At 38.8% G+C, this 25797-nt stretch overlaps 1 protein-coding gene across 3 annotated transcripts in view; it reads left to right on the top strand.

Annotated features, from left to right (window-relative positions):
• WDPCP (WD repeat containing planar cell polarity effector) overlaps positions 1-25797 on the top strand; it is a 158192-nt gene that overhangs the window by 91187 nt on the left and 41208 nt on the right. For all 3 annotated transcript variants that reach the window (XR_008974053.1, XM_057423340.1, XM_057423338.1), the window contains exons 14-15: positions 18959-19022; positions 24691-24793. Coding sequence is in view for 2 of the 3 variants with exons in the window: in XM_057423340.1 (XP_057279323.1) it covers positions 18959-19022; positions 24691-24793 (167 nt within the window). In the remaining variant the exon portion in view is untranslated. The remainder of the gene's footprint in view (positions 1-18958; positions 19023-24690; positions 24794-25797) is intronic.

Genomic DNA, 25797 nt, shown 5'->3' with positions numbered 1-25797 from the left:
ATTCCAATGGGGAAATTATTCTAAGCAGAAGAATGCTCCAAATATCTGCATAATATGCACCAGCCTTTCACTAGAGCTAAAAGGTGTGGCCACAACAGTGGGTTCAAGCTCCTTTGCTTTTTCCTTTCTCCTAGAAACCAGCAGGGAACATCTGTTGATGCAATGGCCAACTGTAGTGACTGTGGGCCAGTTGCCTGCAGAGGACAGATGTGGAAAGAATGCCTCAGAGATTGCTGAGAGGTGTTAACTATAGTGCTCTTGCATCTGCAAGAGAAAGGTGTATTCCCTGTGACTCAGGATTTGCTTCCAAATGCTAGCAGGCATGCAGAGGCATGGGGCCCTGGCTAAGCTTTCAGCCCTTGGGGCAGCTGAACACAGCTGAAACACTGACTCAATCACCCTAGCAAACAAGAAGCTTCAGCGTCAGAATGCTGCCTGGACAGAGTGGGGCACGGACAGGAGGTTTATAGGAGAGTCTCTCCGTGTCTTTTACCTACACTATAGAGCAGCCCTTGAACAACCTATGGTTGTGGCAGTTTTTGGAACAAATGTGTGTTATTTTGCTGTTTCCCTATTGTCAAAGGGATTTGTGTTTGACTGAATCAAAGTGATAGGATCATGTGATTGCTGCAGAACAGATGGTAATGCTTAAAGCTTATCTGAGAAGACATAATCTAAGTACAAAATGGAATGTTCAAAAGTGGGAGATTTATCTGATAGAAAGCAAGGAAATTATGTTCAGAGCTGATCTTTAGTGCATTAAAGTGGCTGTGCCTTAATTGGTGTTTATTTCCTTTCAGATGTTTTCTTAAGTGACTAGAATGATTTGAATGTAGGCTAAACAGAGAGTACTACATTTGTTGGAAGAAGAATGGTAGTCCATGGTTCTGGGTGAGAGAATGCAATCTAAGTACGATGCAGTGTCTAGGAGAATCATAGGGAGGCACAATGCTTACTAATTCAGGCATGCGAAAGTTGCAGCCACTATTATATTGTCTGTGAGGAGCCAGCAAGGCAAGCCACTTCTGCCAGCTTGCATTTACAATTGTAGGTTCAGGACACAAAGAGAAGTGAGGAGAGAATTAGTCTCTTGCCTTTTCAGGTCACCATATTATGCCCATGAGGACACTGAAAATGTAGTATTCCTCCCACTACCTGTTTGTCAGAAACCAACAACTATGTCTGGGTGTCAGGAAGACCACATTTTAAGTCAGTTATACAATCTTGTTATACTATCTTGTTATACTATATTGATTTATTCAGTTTTTTACCCTTATTCGTTTAGCACTAAATACTTGACTAGTTACAAATAGTTAATGAATCTCTTCAGGGTGAATTTTTGTTACCGGAGATGTGCCTGCATGACCAAACAAGAGACGTGAATGCAGCAGCACTCTAAACTGTGATGGAGCACTAGGGGACATTTGTTACTGTCTTGAGAGCATGAGGAGACAAAAGCAAAGTCATCACTTTGTACCCTGTTCAAACAAGAAGTAGAGGAAACATAGCATTTCTTAAATTATGTGCACTATGACCGATATTCAGAAAGTATTTGTTGGAATAGAGTAAGGTCTTCCATAATTCATTTGGGCTTCAGAGAAAGCAAGCAGCAGATGCACAGAAGTTATATCTAGAGGATAAAGAGCTAAAACACACAGGGAGAAACTCAGAAATGGAGTAGGAAGAGTGAGTAAAGTGGGGTTAGGAGCAGGAGTAGAAGACACGAAATTGGAGACAAACGCCTAAAGGCAGGGATAGGGACTTACAGAGTCCTGCAAAAGGGCAGAGTGAGAATGTGGAGTGAAATGTGGGAAGACATCTTAGGACGTGTGTGGTGAGCTATATATAGGAGAACAGACACATAAGGGATGGACAGGGAAGGGTGAAGTCTTTCCTACACATTAAAACATTAAAACACTTAAATGTTTCTAGATCTAAATCTGAAAAATGTTCATATAAACAAAAGGTTTTGCCCTCCCCCTGGCTTTCCTTTGAATGCCCCACCAATCTGCCTTAAGCCTTTTCTAGAAGGACCTACTCTTGAGAGAGAAATATTAATTCATTCTACATGCTGAGACAATCTTTGACCTGCCTGCTGAGTCTGCCAGAAAGGTGCCAGTTATTGTTGTACTTTTAAAGATGTGAGTGTCTGTATTTACTAGAATTGAGAAATACAGTTGCCCTTTCAGAAAGGCTATCCTCACCTAGTAATAATCATGTGCCAATGATTTTAATCTTTACTGTAGGCTGAAAGGTTGTATATCCAGTTGCAAATAACTGGAGACATCCATTTTCACATTGAGATTACAGGCTAACTACTTTTCTACCATCAAAGAGATCTGTTTCTAGAAAACACTGAATGCTGTGATAGTAGGTCCCTTATTTAGGTGTTGGGCACTTTAGAAAGAAGATGCTTCATCATTACTGGCTGTATTGCAAGTATGGGTTAGAATATGGTGCTGCAACCTGAGGTGGGCCAAGGAACACTGACAGCACGGTTGAAACGGATTGCAATTAGAAGCAAGGATAATTCCTTGCAGTGCATTTGACGCAGCCATTCTATTTGTATCCATCATTACAAAAGCTAAGTTCTTAAATTTGCAAGTCATGCAGCATCTTCAGCTTCCACTAAAATCGAAGCTTAGAGCTTTGCAGGTATAGGCCCTGAATGTAAAATATGGAATACCTCCAAAACCAGGCGTTCAGTATACAAAATTAAAATTAAAGGCCTCTTAATTATATGTTGAAGATCCATTACAGCAGTATTTATGGAATGGATAATTATTTTCACTTTAAATTCTTATCTATAATTAAAAAATACAAGAACTGAATTACAAGTATAGAAATGTATCTTAGGTGTTCCTTGCCACTTCAGTAGCACTCAGGTATTTTATTATTATGTCACTGCTTATAATAATATAATGCAATGCATTATATCATTATGTAAAATGTTGAGCAGAGGTGGATTTATTAGGAAGCCTTGGAGAGCTGGAACCTTCTTACCCCCACCCTTTTGCTGAGCACTGCCTACTAAGTGTGTTTGTGTAATGGAGGAGTGACTGCGCAACCTCCTGCCTCTCTATAACAGCCTCATCTAGCCGTGTACAGAACATGGAATGGGATGGAATAGCTTTTCACTCGTTAACTATGGCATCGCTGACTCATGGCTTTGCTTCACTCTGATCAAGCATTCGTAAATTGTACTTGTCATATTTTCTAATGCATGAAATTATCTTGTTTGTTTGACACACATGCACAGGCACAAACACACGCCTGCTCTGTTTTGTTCAAATTTTTCTGTCTCAGAGAGACAGTGAGAAAGTAACATAGCATGAGGTGGAGGTAAAGGCTGGGTTGGAAAGTAAAACCTGAAATGCAGCTCAGGTTTTTTATGTAGAATCAGAATGCCGTCACAGCCCTGTGTTTCTTCTGTGCCCTTTCATAGAATCATAAATCACAGAATCGTTTGGTTTGGAAGGGACCTTAAAGCTCATCCAGTTCCACTCCCCTGCCATGGGCAGGGACACCTTCCACTAGACCAGGTTGTTCAAAGCTACATCCAAACTGGCTTTGAACACTTCCAGAAATGGGACAGCCACAGGTTCTCTGGACAATCTGTGCCAGTGTCTCACCACTCTCATAGTGATGAATTTTTCCTGATATCTAATCTAAATTTACCCTTTTTCAGCTTAAAACCATTCCCCCTTGTCGTGCCACTTTCCTCCCTTCTAATTCTGTTCTTGTGTTTGTGAATACACAGTTTAAGGATCTTTTTGCCTTTTTTTTTTTTTTTTAAGCATGGAAAAATACTAAGATTCAAAATCATTTGGACTTTTCCATCCAATAATATAGTTAAGAGAATGTCATTGGGTTTTTTCCCATAGGACAAACATGTTTCTCTACAATGCAAAGCACTGTTGTAAATAACTAGATAGTGCATTTGCTTCTTTCAAGAGCAGAGTGCATCCTTGATCACTTTCAGTGCTAAAATTTTAAGTGGATTAAGGAATGATTCTCCTTTGTCTGAATCCAAAAGCAAAAACCTCCACCATGTTTTTACTGTTACTGTTTTTACTCCGCAGATCTTCTCAGAAGTGTTGTGTACTCTTCTCAGTGTTCAATGTAAGATGCTACTGGTTGAACGCAAAGAAAAATTTAGCAACACGTTGGGCAGAACATTCATAAAGGGGTATGATTTTACACACAGAACTTGATAGAGATCCTTTGTAAATAAACACTCATAAAGGAGATGAGAAAGTAGGTGGTCATTAGCATTAGGGGATCTGCTTCCAGCCAGTACTGATTTTTATGAATCACTTCACTATTCAAGAGTTCTGAAGTGTACTGCTGTACTACCTGACATGATGCCTTGACACAGTCAGTTATCACTTAAGTCCAAGACAGCCTTTGAAAAACTAAAATAAAGCTCTTTCGCCCTGCGGGTACATCACTTATGCAGTACTAACTACCCCTTGGTAAGCAGGTTCCCATATCACTACACTGCAATTTGCAAAGTAGATATTCACTGTGAGTATTCCATCCTAAATAGGACCCTAAATCAAAGGTGAAAAAATGCCTCAACTTCATAGGAATAGTTTCCAATCCCATCTGCTGCCAACTGTATGGAACTGAGGGACAGAGTGAGCAAAGAGCTTTTATGATCCTTTTTAAGAGCACCCTGAAAGTAGAATCTATAATTATATTGGTACATAGTGTGTCACAAAATATGTATAAACATCAATGATGACATGGTTCAGGACTGAGAATACCTTTTATATTCATAAGGTAACCCATTAGGCATTAAATTATGCCTTCAGATAAAATGACCACTGATGTCAGTCAGGTTCTCTATGTGGCCACATGAACAGAATTCATCTCTATAGGAGTAAGTTCAGTAGCAGCATTCTGACTAAAGTAGCAGCTTCTGGAGCAGACTTTGAAGAGTCATTTTTTGTCATCTTGTGAAAACGATCAAAACGAAAGGTTTTCATATTACCATGGCACTGATAAATGAGAATTTCAAGTGCTGTGATGGAACTAAACATGAAAAGATTCTGCTGGTCATGCTTCTTGACCTGTTTTAGAAACAGGAAATAAAGGCACCTATTTAATGGAACTAGATTATTTTTTCAGTTAAAAGAGGTTAAATATCTCAGGAAAAGTTTAGAATATCTTTGCTTCCATCCTATGTTGCTAATGATTTGGTTTTTTTCTTAAGTCAGCTGCACTACAGTTTCAATTTCAGTCAGATGCTTTGATGCCACAGGAATGGCTCCAGGATTTAATTCCCTAGTGGTGATTACAATATATTAATACTGAACAAAGTATCAGGGGGATGGGGGACAAATGACATAATTGCTTGAGAATAAAATCCCATTAATATAAACCATGAGAAATCCCTGTCAGAGATTTGGGCAAGATTTTCTGCTGAACCCAATGGGAGACACTGCTTGAAACATGGGAAAAATGGCCCTTTCCACACGCTAAAAGCAGTGCCAGAGCTATTCTAATATGGAGCCATTTCCCAAAGCCAGCAACAGATGCTGCTTGGTGGCCCAGAGTGCCATGAGTCTTCCAGTTCTCTGCTACATCCCCACCAATGGGACTGCACTAGGAAAAAGGAACACAGAATAGCTATGCTGGACGAATGTTTGTGCCAAGGCTATTCCCACATGCTAGTTAATCTGACTTTGATATTGCTACTTTTAGAAGCTGAGCTCACATAGAGACCATTGTTCTGTTGTGTTGTGTAACTGATTGTCTGCCCTCATCAGGTGTTTTCTTTCCTGTTGTACCAGTGGTGCAATTCCCCTGAAATCTGAGGGGCTTTGGACATACATAGAGTGCAGAAACAACACAAATGCACCATATTTATGAACAAAAGCTCAAGAATAAGTTCTTAGCAACACATCTTCGCTCTTGAGCAGCTGCGGTGAGTCAGCCTCAGCCTTTGCAGGTCATCAGTTACTCCCTCCACATCAATGCTGCCTAGTCACTAGTGGCATCTCCCTCTGGACTCAAAAATCTCTTCTTGAGGTCCTGACCAAGAACAAGAATTTACGATGTTTGGGTTTTTTGCTTACAGTCTTTGCAAATTTATCCATATGTCATCTCTTTCTCCATTCATCTTCAGAGCCTTTCTAAGCCCCGCTTCACTTTTCTACATATGGACCATCTGACTGTATTCTGTCTTGAGCTCAGCTCATCAAATCACAGAAGACTATGGCTTGGCAATCTGTAATCTGTTTGTTGTGTGCAAAAGATTGGTTTTTTCCCCTCTCTAATGGCTTTATTTTTCTGACTTTTCTCTTAGTTCCATCCAGTACCCTCCAGGAAGAGCTGATTGAATCAGGCAACCCAAGGCTTCCCATCTTCAAATGCAGAGCTTCCTTTTATGGCTCTTCAGAACTGAAGAGCCTGCTAAGGAAACAATATCATAAGTAAAATTTAGAACAAAAGTCAGCAATAGTCAATTGTCCAATAACTGGATGTAGTGTCTTGGGGCGCACCTCACCCTTTCTGACTTAATAATGTAGAATTCAGATGTCCTACACACTCATCTGGGCTTCCTCTGTAGTTGGTATAAAGACATGGGCACCCAAAGGATGAGTAATCCCATTGAAGGGAGATGTCTAAGATAAGCACAAAGAATCAAATACCAGTGCCTACTCCTATCAATTAACTATAAAAGGAGCCTACCTGATTAGCTTAAATTAGCCATGTAAAGATGAGCTGTTTGAAGATTTGCACTTTAAATGTGTAGCTCCTGTATCACATTACTGGCCAGTTAATAGAATGATCTTAGATGCTCAGATATAGTTTCTGTAATAGGACAGAGGCACAAAGACTACCAAAAAAACCTTAAGTAAGGTTTACAGAAAGACACAAAAAGCAGATAGGCATGCAGATTTATTTTAAAATCCTCTTTTGACCAGTTGGCCAGGATCGGAGATGATGGGGGTGTTACATAGTTTACACCAATAAGCATTGAAGTATCAGTAAAAGGAATTATACCATAGACATATAAACAGTGATATATGATGAGCAGTAGATAAAATTCATCCAGAATTTCTAAAGGTAGTCAAGCATAAAATAGCTAAAATACACTGTGGTATATAACCTCTTATTTACCTTAGCACTTGAGGACAAGGACATGGAAAATAATGTCAGCTTTTAAAGAACAGCCTGCAGAGACCTTGAAGAACTATAGAGTTCTAAATCCAACCTTTGTACCAGTGAAATTAGTAGAAACTATTTAATTTTTTTTTTTAACATACAGACAAATATGTTGTACAGGAAGAGTCAGCAGGATTTCGTAGAAACATAGAATCATAGAATATTTAGGGTTGGAAAGGACCTTAAGATCATCTAGCTCCAACACTCCTGCTATGGGCAGGGACACCTCACACTAAACCATTTCTGTAAAGGCAAGTCATGTCTCTAAACTCCCAATTCTTTGATGTCATTAGTGATGTCAGTAATGGATATCCAGTGGCTACTGATGAAAGTTTCACCACTGAAGACCTTTTTGGAAGGCCTCCCACCAAAATGTCTTAAAGAAACTAAGCTGCCACAGGATGAGAGCAAGGCTCCTCTTTCATAGATAAGTAATTCATTAAAAGGTAAGTAACAGAGTAAATGGTCAGTTGTTAGTGGAGATCACCAATGGAAACTACAAGTGTAGCAAATCTATACTCATAAGTAGCCTGGCAAAGGAGCAAACAGTGAGGTGCCAGCATTTGCTAATGATAGAGGTGTTGGAACTAGATGATCTTAAGGTCCTGTCCAACCCTAACTATTCTATGATTCTGTGATTCTATGACTAAGACTGGGAAAGACAGGGACGGCTAGGAAGAGCAGCTAAAGGACTTCACTAGACTCAGGACGTAGTGTCAAAATTGGAGATAAAGTTAAATGTAAATAAATTAAAAGTGAAACACACAACAGGGGGTGACTCCTAACTTCATGTATAAAATAATGGAGTCTGAGCTCACCATTATTCTAGAAGAATAATTTTGTCTTATAACTCTACAGGTATAAAATAGTTCATTACTCAGAACAGATACAAAAATCAAATGGGATGCAAGGAATTCCTAGAAAAGGAATAGGCAACAAAACTGTGAATTTCAATTCACCTGAATTTTGTGGGTAGTTTTGGAGTCCCATAATCATAGAATCATAGAATAGTTAGGGTTGGAAAGGACCTGAAGATCATCTAGTTCCACCCCCCCTGCCATGGGCAGGGACACCTCACACTAAACCATGTCACCCAAGGCTTCGTCCAACCCGGTCTTGAACACTGCCAAGGATGGAGCATTCACAGCCTCCCTGGGCAACCCATTCCAGTGCCTCATCACCCTAACAGGAAAGAGTTTCCTCCTTATATCCAATCTAAACTTCCCCTGTTTAAGTTTTAACCCATTACCCCTTGTCCTGTCACTACTGGGGACTACAGTCCCTAATGAAGAGTCCCTCTCCAGCATCCCTATAGGCCCCCTTCAGATACTGGAAGGCTGCTATGAGGTCTCCACGCACCCTTCCCTTCTCCAGGCTGAACAGCCCCAACTTCCTCAGCCTGTCTTCATACAGGAGGTGCTCCAGTTCCCTGATCATCCTCGTGGCCCTTCTCTGGACTTGTTCCAACAGTTCCATGTCCTTTTTATGTTGAGGACACCAGAACTGCACACAATACTCCAGGTGAGGTCTCACAAGAGCAGAGTAGAGGGGCAGGATCACCTCCTTCAACCTGCTGGTCACGCTCCTTTTGATGCAGCCCAGGATACCGTTGGCTTTCTGGGCTGCAAGCGCACACTGAAGCTGGCTCATGTTCGTTTTCTCATCAACCAACACCCCCAAGTCCTTCTCCACAAGGCTGCTCTGAATCTTTTCTTTGCCCAACCTGTAGCTGTGCCTGGGATTGCTCCGACCCAGGTGTAGGACCTTGCACTGGGCATGGTTAAACTTCATGAGGTTGGCATCAGCCCACCTCACAAGCGTGTCAAGGTCCCTCTGGATGGCATTCCTTCCCTCCAGCGTATTAACTGAACCACACAGCTTGGTGTCATCAGCAAACTTGCTGAGGGCGCACTCAATCCCACTGTCCATGTCAGCGACAAAGATGTTAAACAAGACCAGTCCCAACACTGATCCCTGAGGCACACCACTCGTTACTGGTCTCCAGCCGGACATTGAGCCATTGACCACAACTCTTTACTAGCGGCCATCCAGCCAGTTCTTTATCCACCGAGTGGTCCATCCATCAAAGTGATGTCTCTCCAATTTAGAGACAAGGATGTCGTGTGGAACAGTGTTGAATGCTTTGCTTAATTCCAGGTAGATGACATCAACAGCTCTACCCCTGTCCATCAGTTCTGTAGCCCCATCATAGAAGGCCATGAAATTGGTGTAAAAGGTTACAGCAGAACTCAAAAAGCTTTAGAAAGGGCAGCCAGAATTATTGAAGGCATGAAACAGCTTTAGTGAAAAGAATAACTAAATAGATTAGAACTCCTCGACCTATAGAGGAGGCAACTGAGAGATCTATTAAATTGTGGGCATTAGGGAAAAGAGCACAGTAAATGACTGCTCACTGCTTCCTCTGCTAACTAGGGGTCACCAAGTGAAGCTAACACAGTTTCAAAATACAGTGATTCTTCACATAACCTGTAATTAAAATATGAAGCTTCTTACCACAGGATATTTTGGGTGATAAAATTGTATATGAGTTCAAAAGCAAGGTTCGGGGATGAGAAATTCACAGAGGAAGTTCACAGAAACTACCTCTGGCTCAGCAAATCCCTGAACCACAAATTATTGGGAGATTCCTTAGGTAAGTATCACCATACACTTGCCCTGTTCTTGTATTCTTTCCTAGGTTCCTAGCTGTTGCCAAGGTATCAGGTTAGATGTACCTTCCGTCTAAGAAAACAGTTGTTCTTACATTTTATGTTCTTGTACATGATGCTGTGCAGAAAAAGCATTAAATGCTCATTAGTTTTCCATTTGCTCCCTCAGAAATATGCTGAAATTTGTACAATCAAATTTCTGGAGTATTCCTTGTCTGTCTCTCCTGTGGCTGTATTTTCTGTGATGGAGTTCTTATGTGTGGGAATTTTATGACCATTACCACTGCATTATTTTGTTATAAAGAAATAATATTAGCTATTGACAAACCTAGATAGAAAAAGTAAATATACTCTAATGGACCTGTAACTCAACAAGTGATTCAAAATTTGGCCCTGCACCATTACTTTAGGATTAGATATTTATCCTTAGGCAGTCTGCTTTAGAAAATATTGAGCTAATATATTTTCTCTGAGAAGTCTTAGCACTAAAAAACCCCACATCTTATCCAATGTCAGGCATGAAAGAGAATTGGCCCTGTACCTCATGGAAAATCAAGGAGGAAAAGGGCCTGTTCATCTGAACTTTAATACCAAATTTCCATCTGCTGCAGGTTGAAATTGCAGAGATATCACACATATACAATAGGGATTTATTATAGAGGCAGCAACTCATCCTTAACCATAGCAATGATACTGGGCCTCTGTTATAGAGCTGTCTTTAATGTGTAGACATGCTGATATGTTTGCTCAATAAAAATCCAGCTTTCAAGACATACTGTTAAGTTTACATGATCACCAGAGTGAGAGGGATAAAGCTGGAAAAGAAGAAAAGCAGAAGCGAATTAATGCAATAAAGGCTAGGATTTAACAGACAGGGTTGAGTAAAATAAATGTGAAACAACAGGTGTCACTGACTCTTATCAGCATTTTTAATTAACACCTGGTTTTAGGCCAGACTACTTTGGAAGAGTATGTTGGAGTGTGTCTGTATTTAAAGATAAAGATAGACTGTTGAGAAGTTACTAAGTAGTAAGAGGTTGGGGGAACGGGGAGGTTCAGGGGTGGGAGGAGGCTGTGTATGCTGGGTGGGTGTCATTTGCAGCTTAGAGAAACCTGAAGGAAAGCCACTATGATAAATTGCAAGGCAGGGAAATATTGCTATGGCAACAACATATATTCTCTTGGGGCAAAATGAGTATTAAAAAGGAAATACAGAGTGTGGGAAATTCAAAGTATGCATTACAAGAAGAGTGAAGACTGAACCCAGTTTAAAAAGAAATAAACCAGCATATAATGATAATTTATAATAGTAATACATTGCTGTTATCCAGACTTTTATAGCACCTACTACTGAAAATCTCAGAGCACTTGATGGACATGAAAGAATTATGCCACACAGTAGGAAAATGTTGCTGTTGCTCTCACTAGTCATCCTCTTCAAGTGACCCATTCTACAAGAACCCAGGCTAATATAGCTGACCAACGTCACATGTGAGGCATGTGGCATAAATGTGCATAGAATCAGGATCCTTAAACTAATATTTCTCTGGTGTAGATATAAGACAGGTCTATATAGTGCTGGTTTATTTTTAATGTGAGCAAGGGTCAACAAAAAAATGACATAGATTTCTTTATAGCTAAAACTAATACTTTTTCTAGAGCATTTCATACATCAAGACTACTTCATACTAAATATGCATTTAAAAAGTTTAAATTATGCCTTCTTATTAAACTAGTGCATTCAAAAATTAACTTGGTTCACTTGAAAATCTGACTCAAAATGCCTGAACAGCTTCTCTTTGAACATAGAAAGTCTGTCCTGGGAATCAGCATCTATATTTAACGTAGACTCATCTGAACTGTTTCACACAAGAATACATTTAGGTTTCCTGGAGCAGAATATCATCCTAGAAGCTAGGAATCCCATGGTAAGATTTTTTTTTTCCGTGTTGGGAATGTCGTCAAGATTCACAGCTGGTTACGGCCCTCAAGGGCTTTCTCTGGCCAGGGAGTCATCATGTCTGGCTCCCCTTATTAGCTTTTTCTTTCCTCCTATTTTTTTTAATTTGGTTGGCTGGTTTGTTTTCTTGCTTCATACCAGAGGGTGCTCTTTGATGTGTAGGGAGTCCAGTTCTACACCAAACAATCTATAAAGTTATAGGTGGACTTCCTATAGTTCCAAGAGAGGTCATTTGACAGCATACCTCAAGTAACAGAAAGTTTAGGTGGGTTGAGATCCTTGTGCCTGTTTCAAATTTTCTTATTTATTCACTAACCTGTGCTCAAGACCTGCATGTGTATGACCTTTGAAAGATTCCATAAGAGATCTCTTTTTAAACAAGTCACTCAGGCCCCAAATCCGGTGCTTCACTTAACATGCCCATATTTAGGGCCCATAGAAAATTATAGGTCATAAACCCATACATTAATGCTTTGCTGAATTTGGGCCTGAAGGGATGTATAGGTTATACCTGGACAACCTTTAGAGCTTCTGCATCTAAAATAAAAGATTATCCCCTTGACTCACATACATATAGACCCGGTGGCTGTTTCTCCATTAGCCTTTGGTGTGCTCTGAAGCACTTTCATCAGTGTAAGAGTATCTTAGAAAGCAGCAAGGCTGTGAACCCGCATTAGAGGTTTGTATGTCCTATTCAGAATTGCTCATAGTCTAAAAACCTAGTAGCATATTAGAAGGAGGTTGGCAAAATAATACCAGTAGCATCTTGGAGGTCACCACTTACCAATGCACCCACTGATTCTTCTTTTGGTTCCCTACTAACTTAAGAGAATCACGCATGAATCTCAACCAACTTTACAGAGGATAAGAGTCTCAGAAATAAGCAAATGCCTGCCAGTTTTCTGGAAATCAGCAAGCAGTTAGGGTTAAATCGGATGCAGGAGGTTATCTCCATCCCAAAAATCTATAATGAAAGTTTAGCAAATGTATGTTCTGCCAATCGAGACATACACTGTGTAACACCAAACACTCTATGTAGCCTCTTGCTCAAACCACTGTTGGGAGGGAGCTGAGTGTACCCTGCTGGGAGGAGTGGTTTTTTTTTAAAGACATCAGTTACAATTTAAATTTCTGATTGTGATACATGAAATTTTTGGTATGCCTTTCCACATACATTGGTGTTGAAATAGTCTAGCTGCGGTGAACTAACACCCCACAATCAGCTGATTTTTGCCAGAGATCAGTAGTATCAGAAGTAGTCTATTTTTCCAGACAGTTCGTTACACAAGTATATAGTAAGAGATTATGAAGTGAATTCAAAAATGCTGAGACTGAGTCCTCCAAATCATGAGATTCTGATACACAAGCCTACACTTTGGGGAATGAGGGAAAGATAGGTTCTTTGGAGAGTTCTGTGCCTTTGGGCTGCATTCAATGGTCTGATTTTCTCTACAACTATATTACTTAAAATAGGGTGTCCTACTGAGCTCATTGGGGTAAAATCCTATCAGTGTTTTGGTTTTCTAAATGAAGTTAAAATCTTGATGTATTTCTTTCTTTCCAGGAACTCTAAGTAAACTGCTGGCATTTCAGCATTCACTATAAAATGCAGGGTATAAGTCTTCAACTGGTAGTATATTTTATATATGAAAGGTTGCATAGAAACGTAAGTCTTCAGAATTTACTGAATAATTACTTTTGACTATATTCTTGCAGGTCAATAGAATTTCAGGGTTGTCATTTCAAGGATGTGCTGTAATTACACCATCTATACCTGACTACGTTACACATTATTATTTTTCATGTGAAGTATGTAAGACCCTAAGTACTGGACCAAGGTGTTTTAAATGGGCTCTGAAGCTGTATTCTGAAATACAGCTACATGTCTAAATTAATAGTGTTATGTTCAACAGTTGGAAGAAAACCAATCTGTCCTCATTTACTTCAACCACTTAGCAACCTAGCCACATACTTTTTGCATTCTTTAACCTGATAATCTCTAATTATTCTGGCTCATAATTCCATTGAAGTGGGATGCAGAATCATTTTACAGATGTTGTTCTTTATTTTAATATTGTCTGATTTAAAAGGAAAATATTTCAAATAATAACATTTTTTGAGGAAAAGAAAAAGTATGAAAACCATTTCCATTCCAAAAATTGCTGATATGAGAATTTATGGGAAACAGCTCCTTTTATGAATAATTATTATTATTGTGTCTAAGAAATGGGCAAGATGCCTAGAAATTGAATGAAAGAATGAGCTATTAAATTGAAATATTAAATGAAATAACTGAATTAAAAGTAATCATATAAACCCTGCAGTAAATGTTGGGAGCTGTAGCTGGTTGAACATATTTTCATCATCTGTTTTGTATGCTTAAATACAATTGCTTGATGTAAGTAAACACTTGATTGATATTCTGAATACTTTAAAATCTGCATATGCATCACAGAATACTGAACAATTAAAACTTAATTTCAGTGTAGTTTGATTACATGTAAATTATTTCAATATTCATTTTTTCCTGTTCTGTTTGCTTAGTGCATATTTGATATCCACTTTTTGAATGCATATCATCCTTGATTGGACTGTGAGATGAGGAGGACTCTGAAATTTCTTCCATTAAAAAGGATTGCCTTATAAATATTATTTGTGCCACAGCTCTTCCCCTGCAGATTATTTTCTAAATGTTGTGTACCCTTATTGAAGACAACGAAAAAAACTGCTGCAGCCCTCCTTTATCAGCCCAGCACAAAGAATATGCTTACATGGTCGATGAGCATGTCTAAGAAGGCATGTTGGTTGTAACTAGTCCCTAAAGAAATGTTTCCATCTTTTCTGCACTGTATTTTTCTCTTGCTTGCACAAGCTTTCTCTCCCTTTCCTTCCCCCTTCCTCCACATGATTTTTTTTTCTTGGTTCCTGGACTTCTTATGAGACATTTTAATATTATGGGTAAATATTACCAATATTTTCAAGTTGACCATTTTCAGCCTGAAAAAATTTATATCTCTAAGTGAGCACATTCAATTTAGGTGTTGTGGAATACAGATGACAAAATTTTGCCTTTTGATCTATCTGTAGAACCCCTCATAAAGACTGAGGAGACTCATTTTCCTTTCTCTGCAGGCTGCAATCCATGCATGTTGTTTTGATCTACAGTGTTTAAAATCAACTTTTTTTCTGAACATCCAACAGGAGGATACCCTGCACATTTGATTTTCTTTTTATTTATGCCAGTGAAAAGAATATCCTCCCTGAGGTTAATAGATAATGTCGTATTTCGTTATTACTTATCTATTTTATTTACAAATAAAATGCTTCCCTGACATCTTTTCAGTTAAGTCACATTCTCAAAATACAAGCAGGCAGCAGGTCTGCCACTCCACCATGGACAGCAGGTCTGGGTTCTTCTCTGCTTCAACCATTTTTGACCCACGTGACCCTTGTCGTATCAGTCCCATTTCCCCTAAGTTTCCTTTTCCATACAGTAAACATACTTAGAGCCATCTTCTTAAATCTTTGTAGGATATGTAGAAAGGTTGCGTAAGAGCATATAATAACAGTAGGATTTTGTTATATGAGGATTTAAACTTAGTATTTTGTGTGCTGAACAGCTTTCAGAGTAATATTTTCCTGTCTGTCCTGTATAGCTAATTGCAGTTTGAGAGTTTTAATCTTGAAGGTCATATTTCTGTTGGCTGTCACTTTGACCAAACAAGTGGCTGAACTTCATGGTTTGCAGGCAGATTTTCTTATCTCTCTTTTTCAAGAGATATATAAGTCTTGATTGCTGGAGTTATTGTGAAGCAAGCAGTAAGTGACAAGGTGCAGGGAGGAGTGGGAAGACACTCACTTCAAGACCAGTACCCTGTAGATACCATTTTAAAAAGTAATTATTTGTACCTTGTAATCGTAGTACAAGAACAAGAGGGAGGGTGTTTTGCTTGGGAGGGGGAGGGGGGTTGTTTGCTTAAGAAGCTGATAAACTGTAAGTGAAGTGTTCCCAAGACAAAACGTGCTTATAAAACAGACATTATTAGCTTGAGGACAGTCTCCTGCTGTACAGAACTCCCTCTAATTGTTCCTGTAGAATAAATCCAATACAACTTCCTTGCCAAAGAGACTCAAAATAATGAGTACATTCTCGTAAAGCTAGTTTGGAGAAAAACTGGACATTCTTGACTGATCTAATACTGTTCGCCTAAGCAATGTAAACTTGTCACTCTTGTTTGAAACCTCCACCTTATTTTAAAGCAATTCCATTTATAATAATTTATGAAGTATCTGCGATTGTTATTTCCAGCACTCTTGGTCTGTGAAGAGCATTTCTTGGATAGTCTTTTTTTCCCACTTTTTTTTCCCCTCAGTACAGATCTGAAAATAATGAGCTAACTTCACAGTTTTATGAATAGGGGCCATAATGAGACTGAAGTATGTATATTGACAAAGGAAAAAAATCAAAATCTTTGTGAAACAGCAGAGAAATGACAGCTCAGAGGCCATGATTCCATTCTGCAGGTCAATCAAAGGAAAAAGTTACTTTACATCTTTTGGTTTCAGGCATTTTTACCTTGGCTAAAGCAAATGTCATTCAAATAGTCTGTATAGTTATTAACTCTGGAAAAACAAAATAATGATGCAGACATTCTTTTTAGCTAGTTGTATAGCCGGTTTCTGTTTGGTTTCCAATTTCCCCTCTGAGGCCTAAGAATGTATATTTAATCTGTAATTGAAAAGAAAAATATGCCAGAAAAAGATATACAGGATAACTGTTCGAGATACACATATTTTAACATGTACTTGTTTGTCTTAATTAAAGCATAACTTCAGAAGCAGCATTACAACACAATGTATTTTAATGGAAAATCCTTAATAGAAAGCATGTTTAAAAGCTTCAGATATGTAGATGTGCAGGATAAAATGGTCCTGCACTGCCTCTTCCCCCGTGATCAAGAGGTTAACCTTAATTCATCTCTTCCCCTCCCTTAAACAGGTTCTGTGAGGAGGGCTGCAAATTAGTCTTGGAAGACACAGCAGGAAGATTAGCTTTAGGGAGGAAAGGACTCCCCACTCCAGCTCTTAGGAACCTCATTTGGAAAGTGCATTTCCTTTTCTACCTAAGCTAACATATTGTGCCTTCTTGTCACAAATGTTATTTCTTGAGGAAAAGTCCTCACCAGCTCTATCTCAGAATCTGCTGAATCATTCCAAGTGTGAGGTAGAAGAGGAGAGAGTGATAAGACTGTAGCAAGAGGGAGGAAGAAAAATGCTTAGGCTTTGGCTGGAAACTGGAATCCCAATATGGCACATCATACGGACTCCTTCACCCACCAAGAGGAAGGAGGATGCCCACGTTTCCTTCTTGTTCACACTGGCCTAAGGAGGAGCTACTGCATTGCCCATTGTTTCCTAAGATACCCTCAAGGTACAGAACTGTGTAAATACTGGCATCCGTATGATGCTCTCTGACAATATTCATTGGGCAAACATAAACTACACCTTTCTAACACTTAGAAATCACAATGCTGCTTTTTCCCTACTGGGTCAAGGAAGTCATCTCCTTCCCCAACATCAATCATCTACAAGTGATCTATTGTTGAAATTGTTAGAAGGTGAAAAGGACAAAACTTCAGCAGTAATAGGGAAAATACAGAAGTCATTCTACGTGCAATAAATATTTTACTTCACAACTGAAATAAAATTGTTGTTTTACATATCTAAAAATTATCACCAAATCTATTCTTGCAGGTTTTTTTAAACAGTTTAAACATGCAGTAGAAGAAAATGTGTACAAATAGAACCACTTTCTCACTCACATTATGGTTATCTACATGTAGTACAAGAGGGGCATTAGCCCAATTTCTTCTGCACAAGAAGTTCTGCAGAATTTCTTTTTTAGTTAGTGTTTGCCAGCGCAATGATGTATATAATCTCAGAAAGCTTCTGAAGGATGACTTGCTTCTTGCTGCTTCTGTGGAATCCCTAAGGATTGCAAACAAGAGGATATATACAGCCTTCCACAGTATCTCCATCCCGTGGAGGTGTTTGCTGTAATTGCCGGGAGATGGTGCATGGCTTAGGTAGAAAGAAGGTGGCAATCTGTGTCATTACAGATGGAAGGAGCTGTTGTTTAGCAAGCCCTCAACCCACTAAAGTATTGGTTTTCATGCCACAATACAGCTCTTCTGGGTTAAAGGTAAAGGTGAAGTTCATTAGGGACTGTAGTGATAGGAAAGTGGTGACGGGTTAAAACTCAAACAGGGGAAGTTTAGATTGAATATAAGGAAGAAGTTCTTTACTGTGAGGGTGGTGAGGCACTGGAATGGGTTGCCCAAGGAAGTTCTGAATGCTCCATCCCTGACAGTGTTCAAGGCCAGGTTGGACAGAGCCTTGGGTGACATGGTTTAGTGTGAGGTGTCCCTGCCTATGGCAGGGGGGTTGGAACTAGATGATCTTAAGGTCCTTTCCAACCCTAACTATTCTATGATTCTATGATTCTGTAAGTTCCACATCCACACTGCTCCCTTCATACTCTACTGCATCTGAAGGCCATATTCAGGTGGTACATTCTAAAGCACATTTAGAGGTCATTTTTGCTTGTGAATTTTGCTCTTTTTCTCCATGTTTTACCTCATTAACACAATCTTCTTCACCATAGGATCTTCAGAAAACTCTCAGGAGTCTGCTAATACTGGGCTAAGGGAGTTAGGAGGCAAAGCAGTGTCACCCCTACCGTCTTTAGTACCTGGGGATTCATGACTGTTTAGGATGACTCAGCTGTATTATCATCCTTGGAGACCTGTAATGAGGGGTCTGTGAGGACAAAACACAATGCAGTTGAGCTAGCATTGGCTAGTAGCTGTGTTGTGGCTGGTATCTTTCAAAGGATTGATTTGTTATGATATACACACCTTCAGCTTCCTTCTGAGTCAGCTAGATCTAATGGGTCTCAACACTGAACATAATACTTGCTGAAGGTTTTAAACGATGAAGTTCTGCAATCTTGAGTATGATCATACCAAGTTTCCCCAGTAAAGCTCTGGCATCACTTTTGATGAAAGTTGAAGCACTTCATCTGCCCACTAACAAAATTTGATGCAGCTCCCAAATTACCCTCAGCAAGTAACATTCCTCCTTTTTCTTGCAGGTACCAGAGATTTGAAAAAGCATTTCTGCTGGCTGTTGACATAGGTGCTCGGGACCTGTTTATGGTAGGTAATTTCTGGAGACAGAGGCTGTTGTCAGGGTGTTAGTTGTCAGCTTTTGCACACATTAAAATGGATCAGTGTCATTTGCAGCCTTAGACACATACTGAAGAGAGAACTATTCTACCTGGTTTGCCCTTTGCCATCATGAAACTCATCAATAGGAACTAAGTATCTTTGGAGTCATTGACATTTTCCCTAGCATGGCCTAAAGGCTATTCTTTATTTTCCAGGAATTAATGTATATGTTTTTGAACTTTCCCCTTCTTCATCTGTCCTGATGTGTGTGAATGTCATCTTTCACTCTAATAAGCTTATACGTTTCTAATCCGTTCCTTTAAGAAGTACAACTGCTGAGTCCTGGACACAAGAGCTGGCCATATCCTGGGGATCCTGAATGCTCTTAGTTTGTCTCTTAGGGTTTTGTGAAAAGTGACAAATTATGAACGCTTCTACAGGTACTTTTAAAACAACAAAGCTCAGCAGCATCAACACAAGGGTTTTTACATTTCATGCACCCTCTGCACCCTCCCATTTAATTAGCTACAAAAGTAAAATTAACCAGCTCTTAAAAGGTCCTCTGTGTGAGCTCTGCAGGAGGCTCTTGTTTTATAAGATCTTGCACCACAATGTCACAGTGAGGTCAGATGGACAAAGCCAATCGTGCTTTCCTAGTCTCTCAGCATGTCACTGCTCCACAGCTGATTTCATTGTTTTCAAAGAAACAATAGGAAAAGGGCTTGCTGGAAAAAAAAAAAAAAAAAAAAGCCCTTTGAATGATTCGTTTGCTTGACTCTTTTGCATAATGAAGACATTCTGTTGTTTAAATTAAGCTTTGACACTAGATGTTAATATCATTTATCCCATTAAGTCACTTGCCCTGCTAGTTTGATCTTGATATTTAAATTGTATGTTAAATTACACAATTAAATCCTGCTTTTATGGGTTATGAAATTCCCTTCTAATTATATAAAAAGTTGTGTGAACCTTTTGATGTTTTTTTCATGGCTCTAATCATCTGGCTTGTTCCATCTAATTAGAAAGATGTGAATACTGCGATAAACTTTTCTAAGTGTGCATCAAAAGAATGTGAAGGAAAGGTCAGACTTTTAGGAAATTCATTGCATGTTTTATGTTTACTCGCCTTGATTTTTCCTCTTTTTAACTCACCTTTTTCCTTTTCTCTTTTTACCGAATGTAACTTCTGCAATGCAAATTTTATACCTAATCAAACTAAGTACTGCTGCAGCCACATGTCAGATCCAGACTGCAACATGTCTGCAGCAGGTTACAGCTTTTTGTTGGGGGCTCTCCCACCACAGAGATAATAAATTCTCCATGAGTAACTCCAGCCATTCTGGCAGAACAAATGACCCAGCATTTGGTCTGCCATCTCAAGGGCCCTCTGTCACATGGCTGAGAGCATTTCCTACATGGTCATTTTCTCTTTCCTTCCTTCTGCTGACCCCAGAACTGACAGATCACCTCTGTCCCAGGGTGGGGAACACCAGTGCTGGCTCAAGAGATGGGTGCAAAGCTGCTAACAAGAGGGAGGGACTTTTATTACCTGGCTCCACAAGTGGTAACATGTCCTCCTCTCAACAAAAAGGTTCTCCAGTTTTCTTCAAGAGGAGTTTCAATATTCACAGAGAAATTAGCTCCATCCTTTCCTACTCTTCTTTATTTTCCTTTGCCTCTCTCAACACCTACTCTCCATTTCCCATCTCATCAAGGCTCTTAAACATAAATATATATTTCCATGTAGTTCCTCCTTGCTTACATTACTGTGAGATCAAAACCAGTTCCATATTGTCCTCGTCCTGCTTTGAGATTCCTCATAGTTTCCCCTAAATTATGCAACAAGCAGCATACACATCTGCCTCTTTGAATCCTCTGTTAACTGGCTGCATCCTCTGGGGATCCTTTTTTGCTAATTCATCTGCTAAAGAAGGTACTAATGAACAAACTTTACCATAAGCTAACAATGGCACTACTTCGAGACTGCTAAGTACAGGACTCAAGAAGTTTGAAGGTGAATAGGTCATAAAAGTATTTGTTTCTGCCACAGTAATTTCTAGGGAATTGGGCTTCATTGCACTAAATACCTTGTGAAAATTAGACAACTTGTTCCCAGAAAGCTTACAGTCCTTCTAGGTATTAGTATAATGATGCTATTTCTAAGAAGGTTTGTGCATACTTCACTTCTGCTTAGCACTTAATAATTTCTACACGTTGTTTATGTGCTTCAAAATGCAATTAATAACATACAACTTGACCTCACCTGTATTTAAAACATATACAATTATGTGCAGTACAAATACCTATACTGTTGTTTTACAGACCGTCCAAATCCATTTAGAAAACCTCAGATGGCTCTAGGAGTCACATCACCTTATTCCCAGTGAATTTAATGGAATTTCAAGAAGAAATAGACTAAAGAAAGATATCTGCTGACATAAGCAAAATGAGAAAGAAAAATGTTTATTAAAGGGCAACAGAGAAGGAACGAAAAAGGAAAAGATAGAGAGGAGCAGATAGAACAGAGGCTCAGGAGTTTTCAAATGTTGAATACCCATATTCTGAGACTTCTAAGGAAGCATCCTACGTCTTGGAGTATTTATCTCAAGTATCTCTTTCACCAAACAGGGCTCTGCAGCATTCCTGTTATTTGTTTTTGAGGTTGCAAAGAAGTTTGAAAGAACGCTATCTGAGGGCTAATTTCTGTCAGAGAAATTAAAAAGAAAAAAACACCAAAAAGGCTTTAAAGTTAGTCTGATAGCTATAGCGTCACTAGTATGATGCCATAACAAAACACACGTACACTGCTGTGGCTCTCCATAAGCTTTACCCTCACGTCACATCTAAGTCCATCAATTATTATCATCTCCTACAAAGTTCAATAAAAAAATAAAACTGAAAAGGACATAGTATTATGAACAACAGCTACATTTATTGGACAGTGACTGATCCAATCTGTGACAGAAAAGATCAAGCATTAGAAGGGTTGTTAGCTTGAAATCCTTTTGTAGTACGCTCCAGCTCTCAGCTGCTGAAAATTCAAAAGGCCATCCGACGTACCAAAGGTAGCAAAAAATGCAAGGAAAAGACACTTTAATAAAACTGTCAGATCTTGGGTGATACACTGATGAGGAAAGTGCATGTTTCGAAGAAACGTTGGAATTTTGCCCAGAAATATCCTATAGACAAATGCACATCAGTGTTTCAAATTACTTTTGCTCACCAAGGGCCAGCTCTGTGAGTCACAAAGATGAGAGCAAAAAGGAAGTAGTCCGAAAAGTAATCAAACTGTTAAATGGTAAAACACAGGCCTTTCAGCAAACTGCTGACAAGCAGCTGGAAATTGTTGTTATTGTCACCATTGTTTTTGAGAGGGATGGGATCTTTGGAATGATAAATTCTTAGATAATTGTGTGGAAAAATCTGTAATGAATATTCAACTAAATTAATTTTTTTCTGTTGTTCTTTAAGGGACCCTGTTATCCAGTGCTGCTGCTTTCTTTTTATTTTCTAGTTTTATTCGTTTTACTCAGAGAGTTATAAATTCTTAGGAAAAAAAAAATTTTCTCGCTTATTTGAATGAAGAACACCTAAATTTGATCTGAAATCGTCTAACTGGGAGGTTTTATATCTGTAATCTTTTCTTTCTAGAACTTGTTTAGAGATAGAGATGAGGGGGTTCTTTTTAATTATTCTTTATGACAGCAACTTAACAAACCATGAGGAAAGCCACTTACAGCCTTCTGATGTTTGTCCTTATTTCTTAAAAGGTCACTGTTATGGATATGCCGCATCTTTACATTTATTCACTCAAAACAGAAAACACAGGCAAAAAGGAGATCTGAAAATAACAGATATTCTGATATAAACAGCATGTACCACCTCTGAACTGAAAGATCTTTGTCATTTTCTGAAGTAGTTTCCATCCCCTCCCCAAGTTTGTTATTTAAAAGTGCATGGAAGTATACAATACTTCTCTTAGTTTAAACTACAAAAAGACAGTCATTAAGCATAGTCAGAATGTATTTTAAATTAATGAACACAATCTGCCTATACATTCAAATCTCTCTAAGTTCAGACTTGTTCAAGAGCCCTTAGGTTTTCTATTGTTATCTAAATAAGCTGACAATATCTACTGTTTAATCTTCATAGAAATCATACCTTGCTACTCAGGCCCTTTTCTCCTGACAACCATGTTAGACCTACAAAGAGAGGAAGTACAGAGTTCGCCACAAGTTCGTAACTCATTACTTTGCTCCAAGACACTTGCACATATTTTAAGTCACACCTGTGTCTGTAATTAGAAAACGTTGCTGTCTCCTGTTGGGATCCTGCAAGGCAGTACCATGTTTTCCTTCATAATTAGTCTCGGTTTTCATCATATTCTCAGTTTCTTACTTATTACTATTATTATTAAATAAGGGGATAATAAAAGCAGCATCTTTTTCTCCTAACACTATTACTGTCACATTTTTCATCTAACTTCTCTTTCTAGAATAAAGTCACCTTTTCTTGTAAGACTTTCTATCATAATGATGAGGGTGACAGTAAACTCATACTGAGAAGGACAGTTTCACCTGAGATATTATGCATTAGTGGGAATATAGTTGCTTTTATGGTATGCAGAAGTCAATATTTCCATCAAATACTCCTTTTCCCTTTAAATTCCTGCATGCAGATAGATTGCAGAACAATGGCCAGGAAAGGCTTAAATCTTTGGATACCAAATGACATCTTCAGCAAAGAAGTGGGGAAAATAAACTTTGCCAGCTGTTTTTGGATTTTCCTCATTTTATGTGTCACAGGTCATGCACAGAGCAACCTGTATCTATGACACCGTAGGAGAAGGGGATTAATTGTCTCCTTGCTAATGGTCAAGGATGAAACTTTACTTCAAGAGCCAAAACCAAGGACATTGAGGCTGTAATTTGTCAGAGAAATATATTCTCCCACAGGCAGTGCTGTACATAGTACAGGTGGTTTTCACCTCAAACATTAACACACAGTAAAAAAGCCTTGCAATTCAGCATGTGATGATACACCCCTGCTGCAGCTCTCTGATTTTTAACCCTACATGAAGGACTAGATCCTGAGTATTAGCAACTATTCATTGCTAGACAACAACATTTTTGGAATGCTCCTGGTGGTCCAGGAATGACTCAGGAATTGTGTCACCTATGTGGGTGTTAAAACCATTGAGCAACTGTTGTCCCAAAAGAGCATTACCCCAGAATTTGTGTACTAGGTGGAAACCTTAACCCACTTCAGAGAGGGGCTGTCAGCCAGAAGAGTTGGAGTACTTCAGATCTGGTTTACACAGAACTGCCTCCTATCAATCCTCTCTTAATTCTTGTTGCCCCAACAGAAGTTACCTTAAAAGCAGGCAGATTGGTTTCTTTCATACACTGAGGCAATAGCTTCACTTTTAGCAGTGCATGATTGGTCAGTGTTTTATTCATTGCTGCATTCAACAGCACAAGTAAGATAATAAATTTGCATTGGGGGGAATTAAAATGTAATGGTAGGTTCATCAGTTCCATCTGTGTTTGTGATCTAAATAATAAAAGAACCTCTTTCTTTCAAAATCCCTTTTGTTACTCCTATGAGATTCATTTTAGATTAATCTCTTCTTTTTTTTTCTCTTTTATTTCCAAAGGACATCCATTACCTTGCACTAGATAAGGGTGAATTGGCACTAGCTGAAGTGGCAAAGAAAAAGGCTAATGAAATTGATGCAGAATCAATAACTACTAGAACTGGTAAGAATGAATGGTGTTTAAAAAACCCTTTTTGTTTTAATCAATACTTGTCCTGTACAACACCATGTTATATTTGTAGGAGGGTTATCATTTCAAATGCATTGTTTTCTTTGAAAGTGAGACAGTAATTTTATTAATAACTAAAGAGGAAGGCTTACAAAAGTAACATGGCTTTACCTTTCAGTACCCATGTGAGGATTGTGTCAATGCAAAAAAGATTTATGCTGTGGCTATATAGTAAAGTTCAGGCTGTACAAACTGAATAGAGTGCAAGAGGTAAGTGACTGAATCTGAAAAGTTTTATTCATAGTAGTGTTAAAGTCCAGGTATGGCAATCTTATTCAACTTTAAATATTTGCTTGTACACACTGTGCCGATAACTGGAGTCATATCATGGATGTTTTGGCAGCATTCGGACGAAGCATTTACTGACGTGAGCACAGGCTCAGATCGTGGCTTTAAAGTAACAGCTTTGCATGCAGTGGGATTCTTGCCATTCAATAAGGAATACTGATGCAAAAATTGCAGAGTCAGACTAATAGCTCCAACAAAGACAACTTTTCATGCAGGGGAACTCATAACTCATGCACATTCTCCTTATGTTTCCTCCGAATTGTCGTGAAGAGATGTATGCAAATATGTAGCCCGTTTTGATTTCATGCCCATAGCACAAACCAAGCAGAAAGTGTCTAAGTCTTGTTAGCTGACCTCCAGCAGAAAAAGTAGACAAAAATAAAAAAAAACAAACCACAAAATGATTGTATAAAATATGCAGTGCTGGTTTGCTTATTCTACTGCATCTTTGAATATTATGAGGAAATCACTGAGCTTTTGTCCTTGTCCCATGCCAAGAAGTAAAATATGATTAAAACTCAGCAGTCAAAAAATCTTTCAGATCTTGAGTAGCATAGAATTCTTCTAGAACTGTACATCTTGGTGTTTACCCAGAGCATACAAGCAAATGCCATTCAAATATACAGAAATGGTATGTGCATTTATGTAGC

Source organism: Pezoporus wallicus, unplaced genomic scaffold, assembly GCF_028554395.1.
Source record: "Pezoporus wallicus isolate ANWC-B61680 ecotype Strahan unplaced genomic scaffold, APGP_CSIRO_Pwel_v1 contig_4191, whole genome shotgun sequence".
NCBI lineage: Eukaryota > Metazoa > Chordata > Aves > Psittaciformes > Psittacidae > Pezoporus > Pezoporus wallicus.
This window is presented reverse-complemented; position numbering and strand designations above follow the sequence as displayed.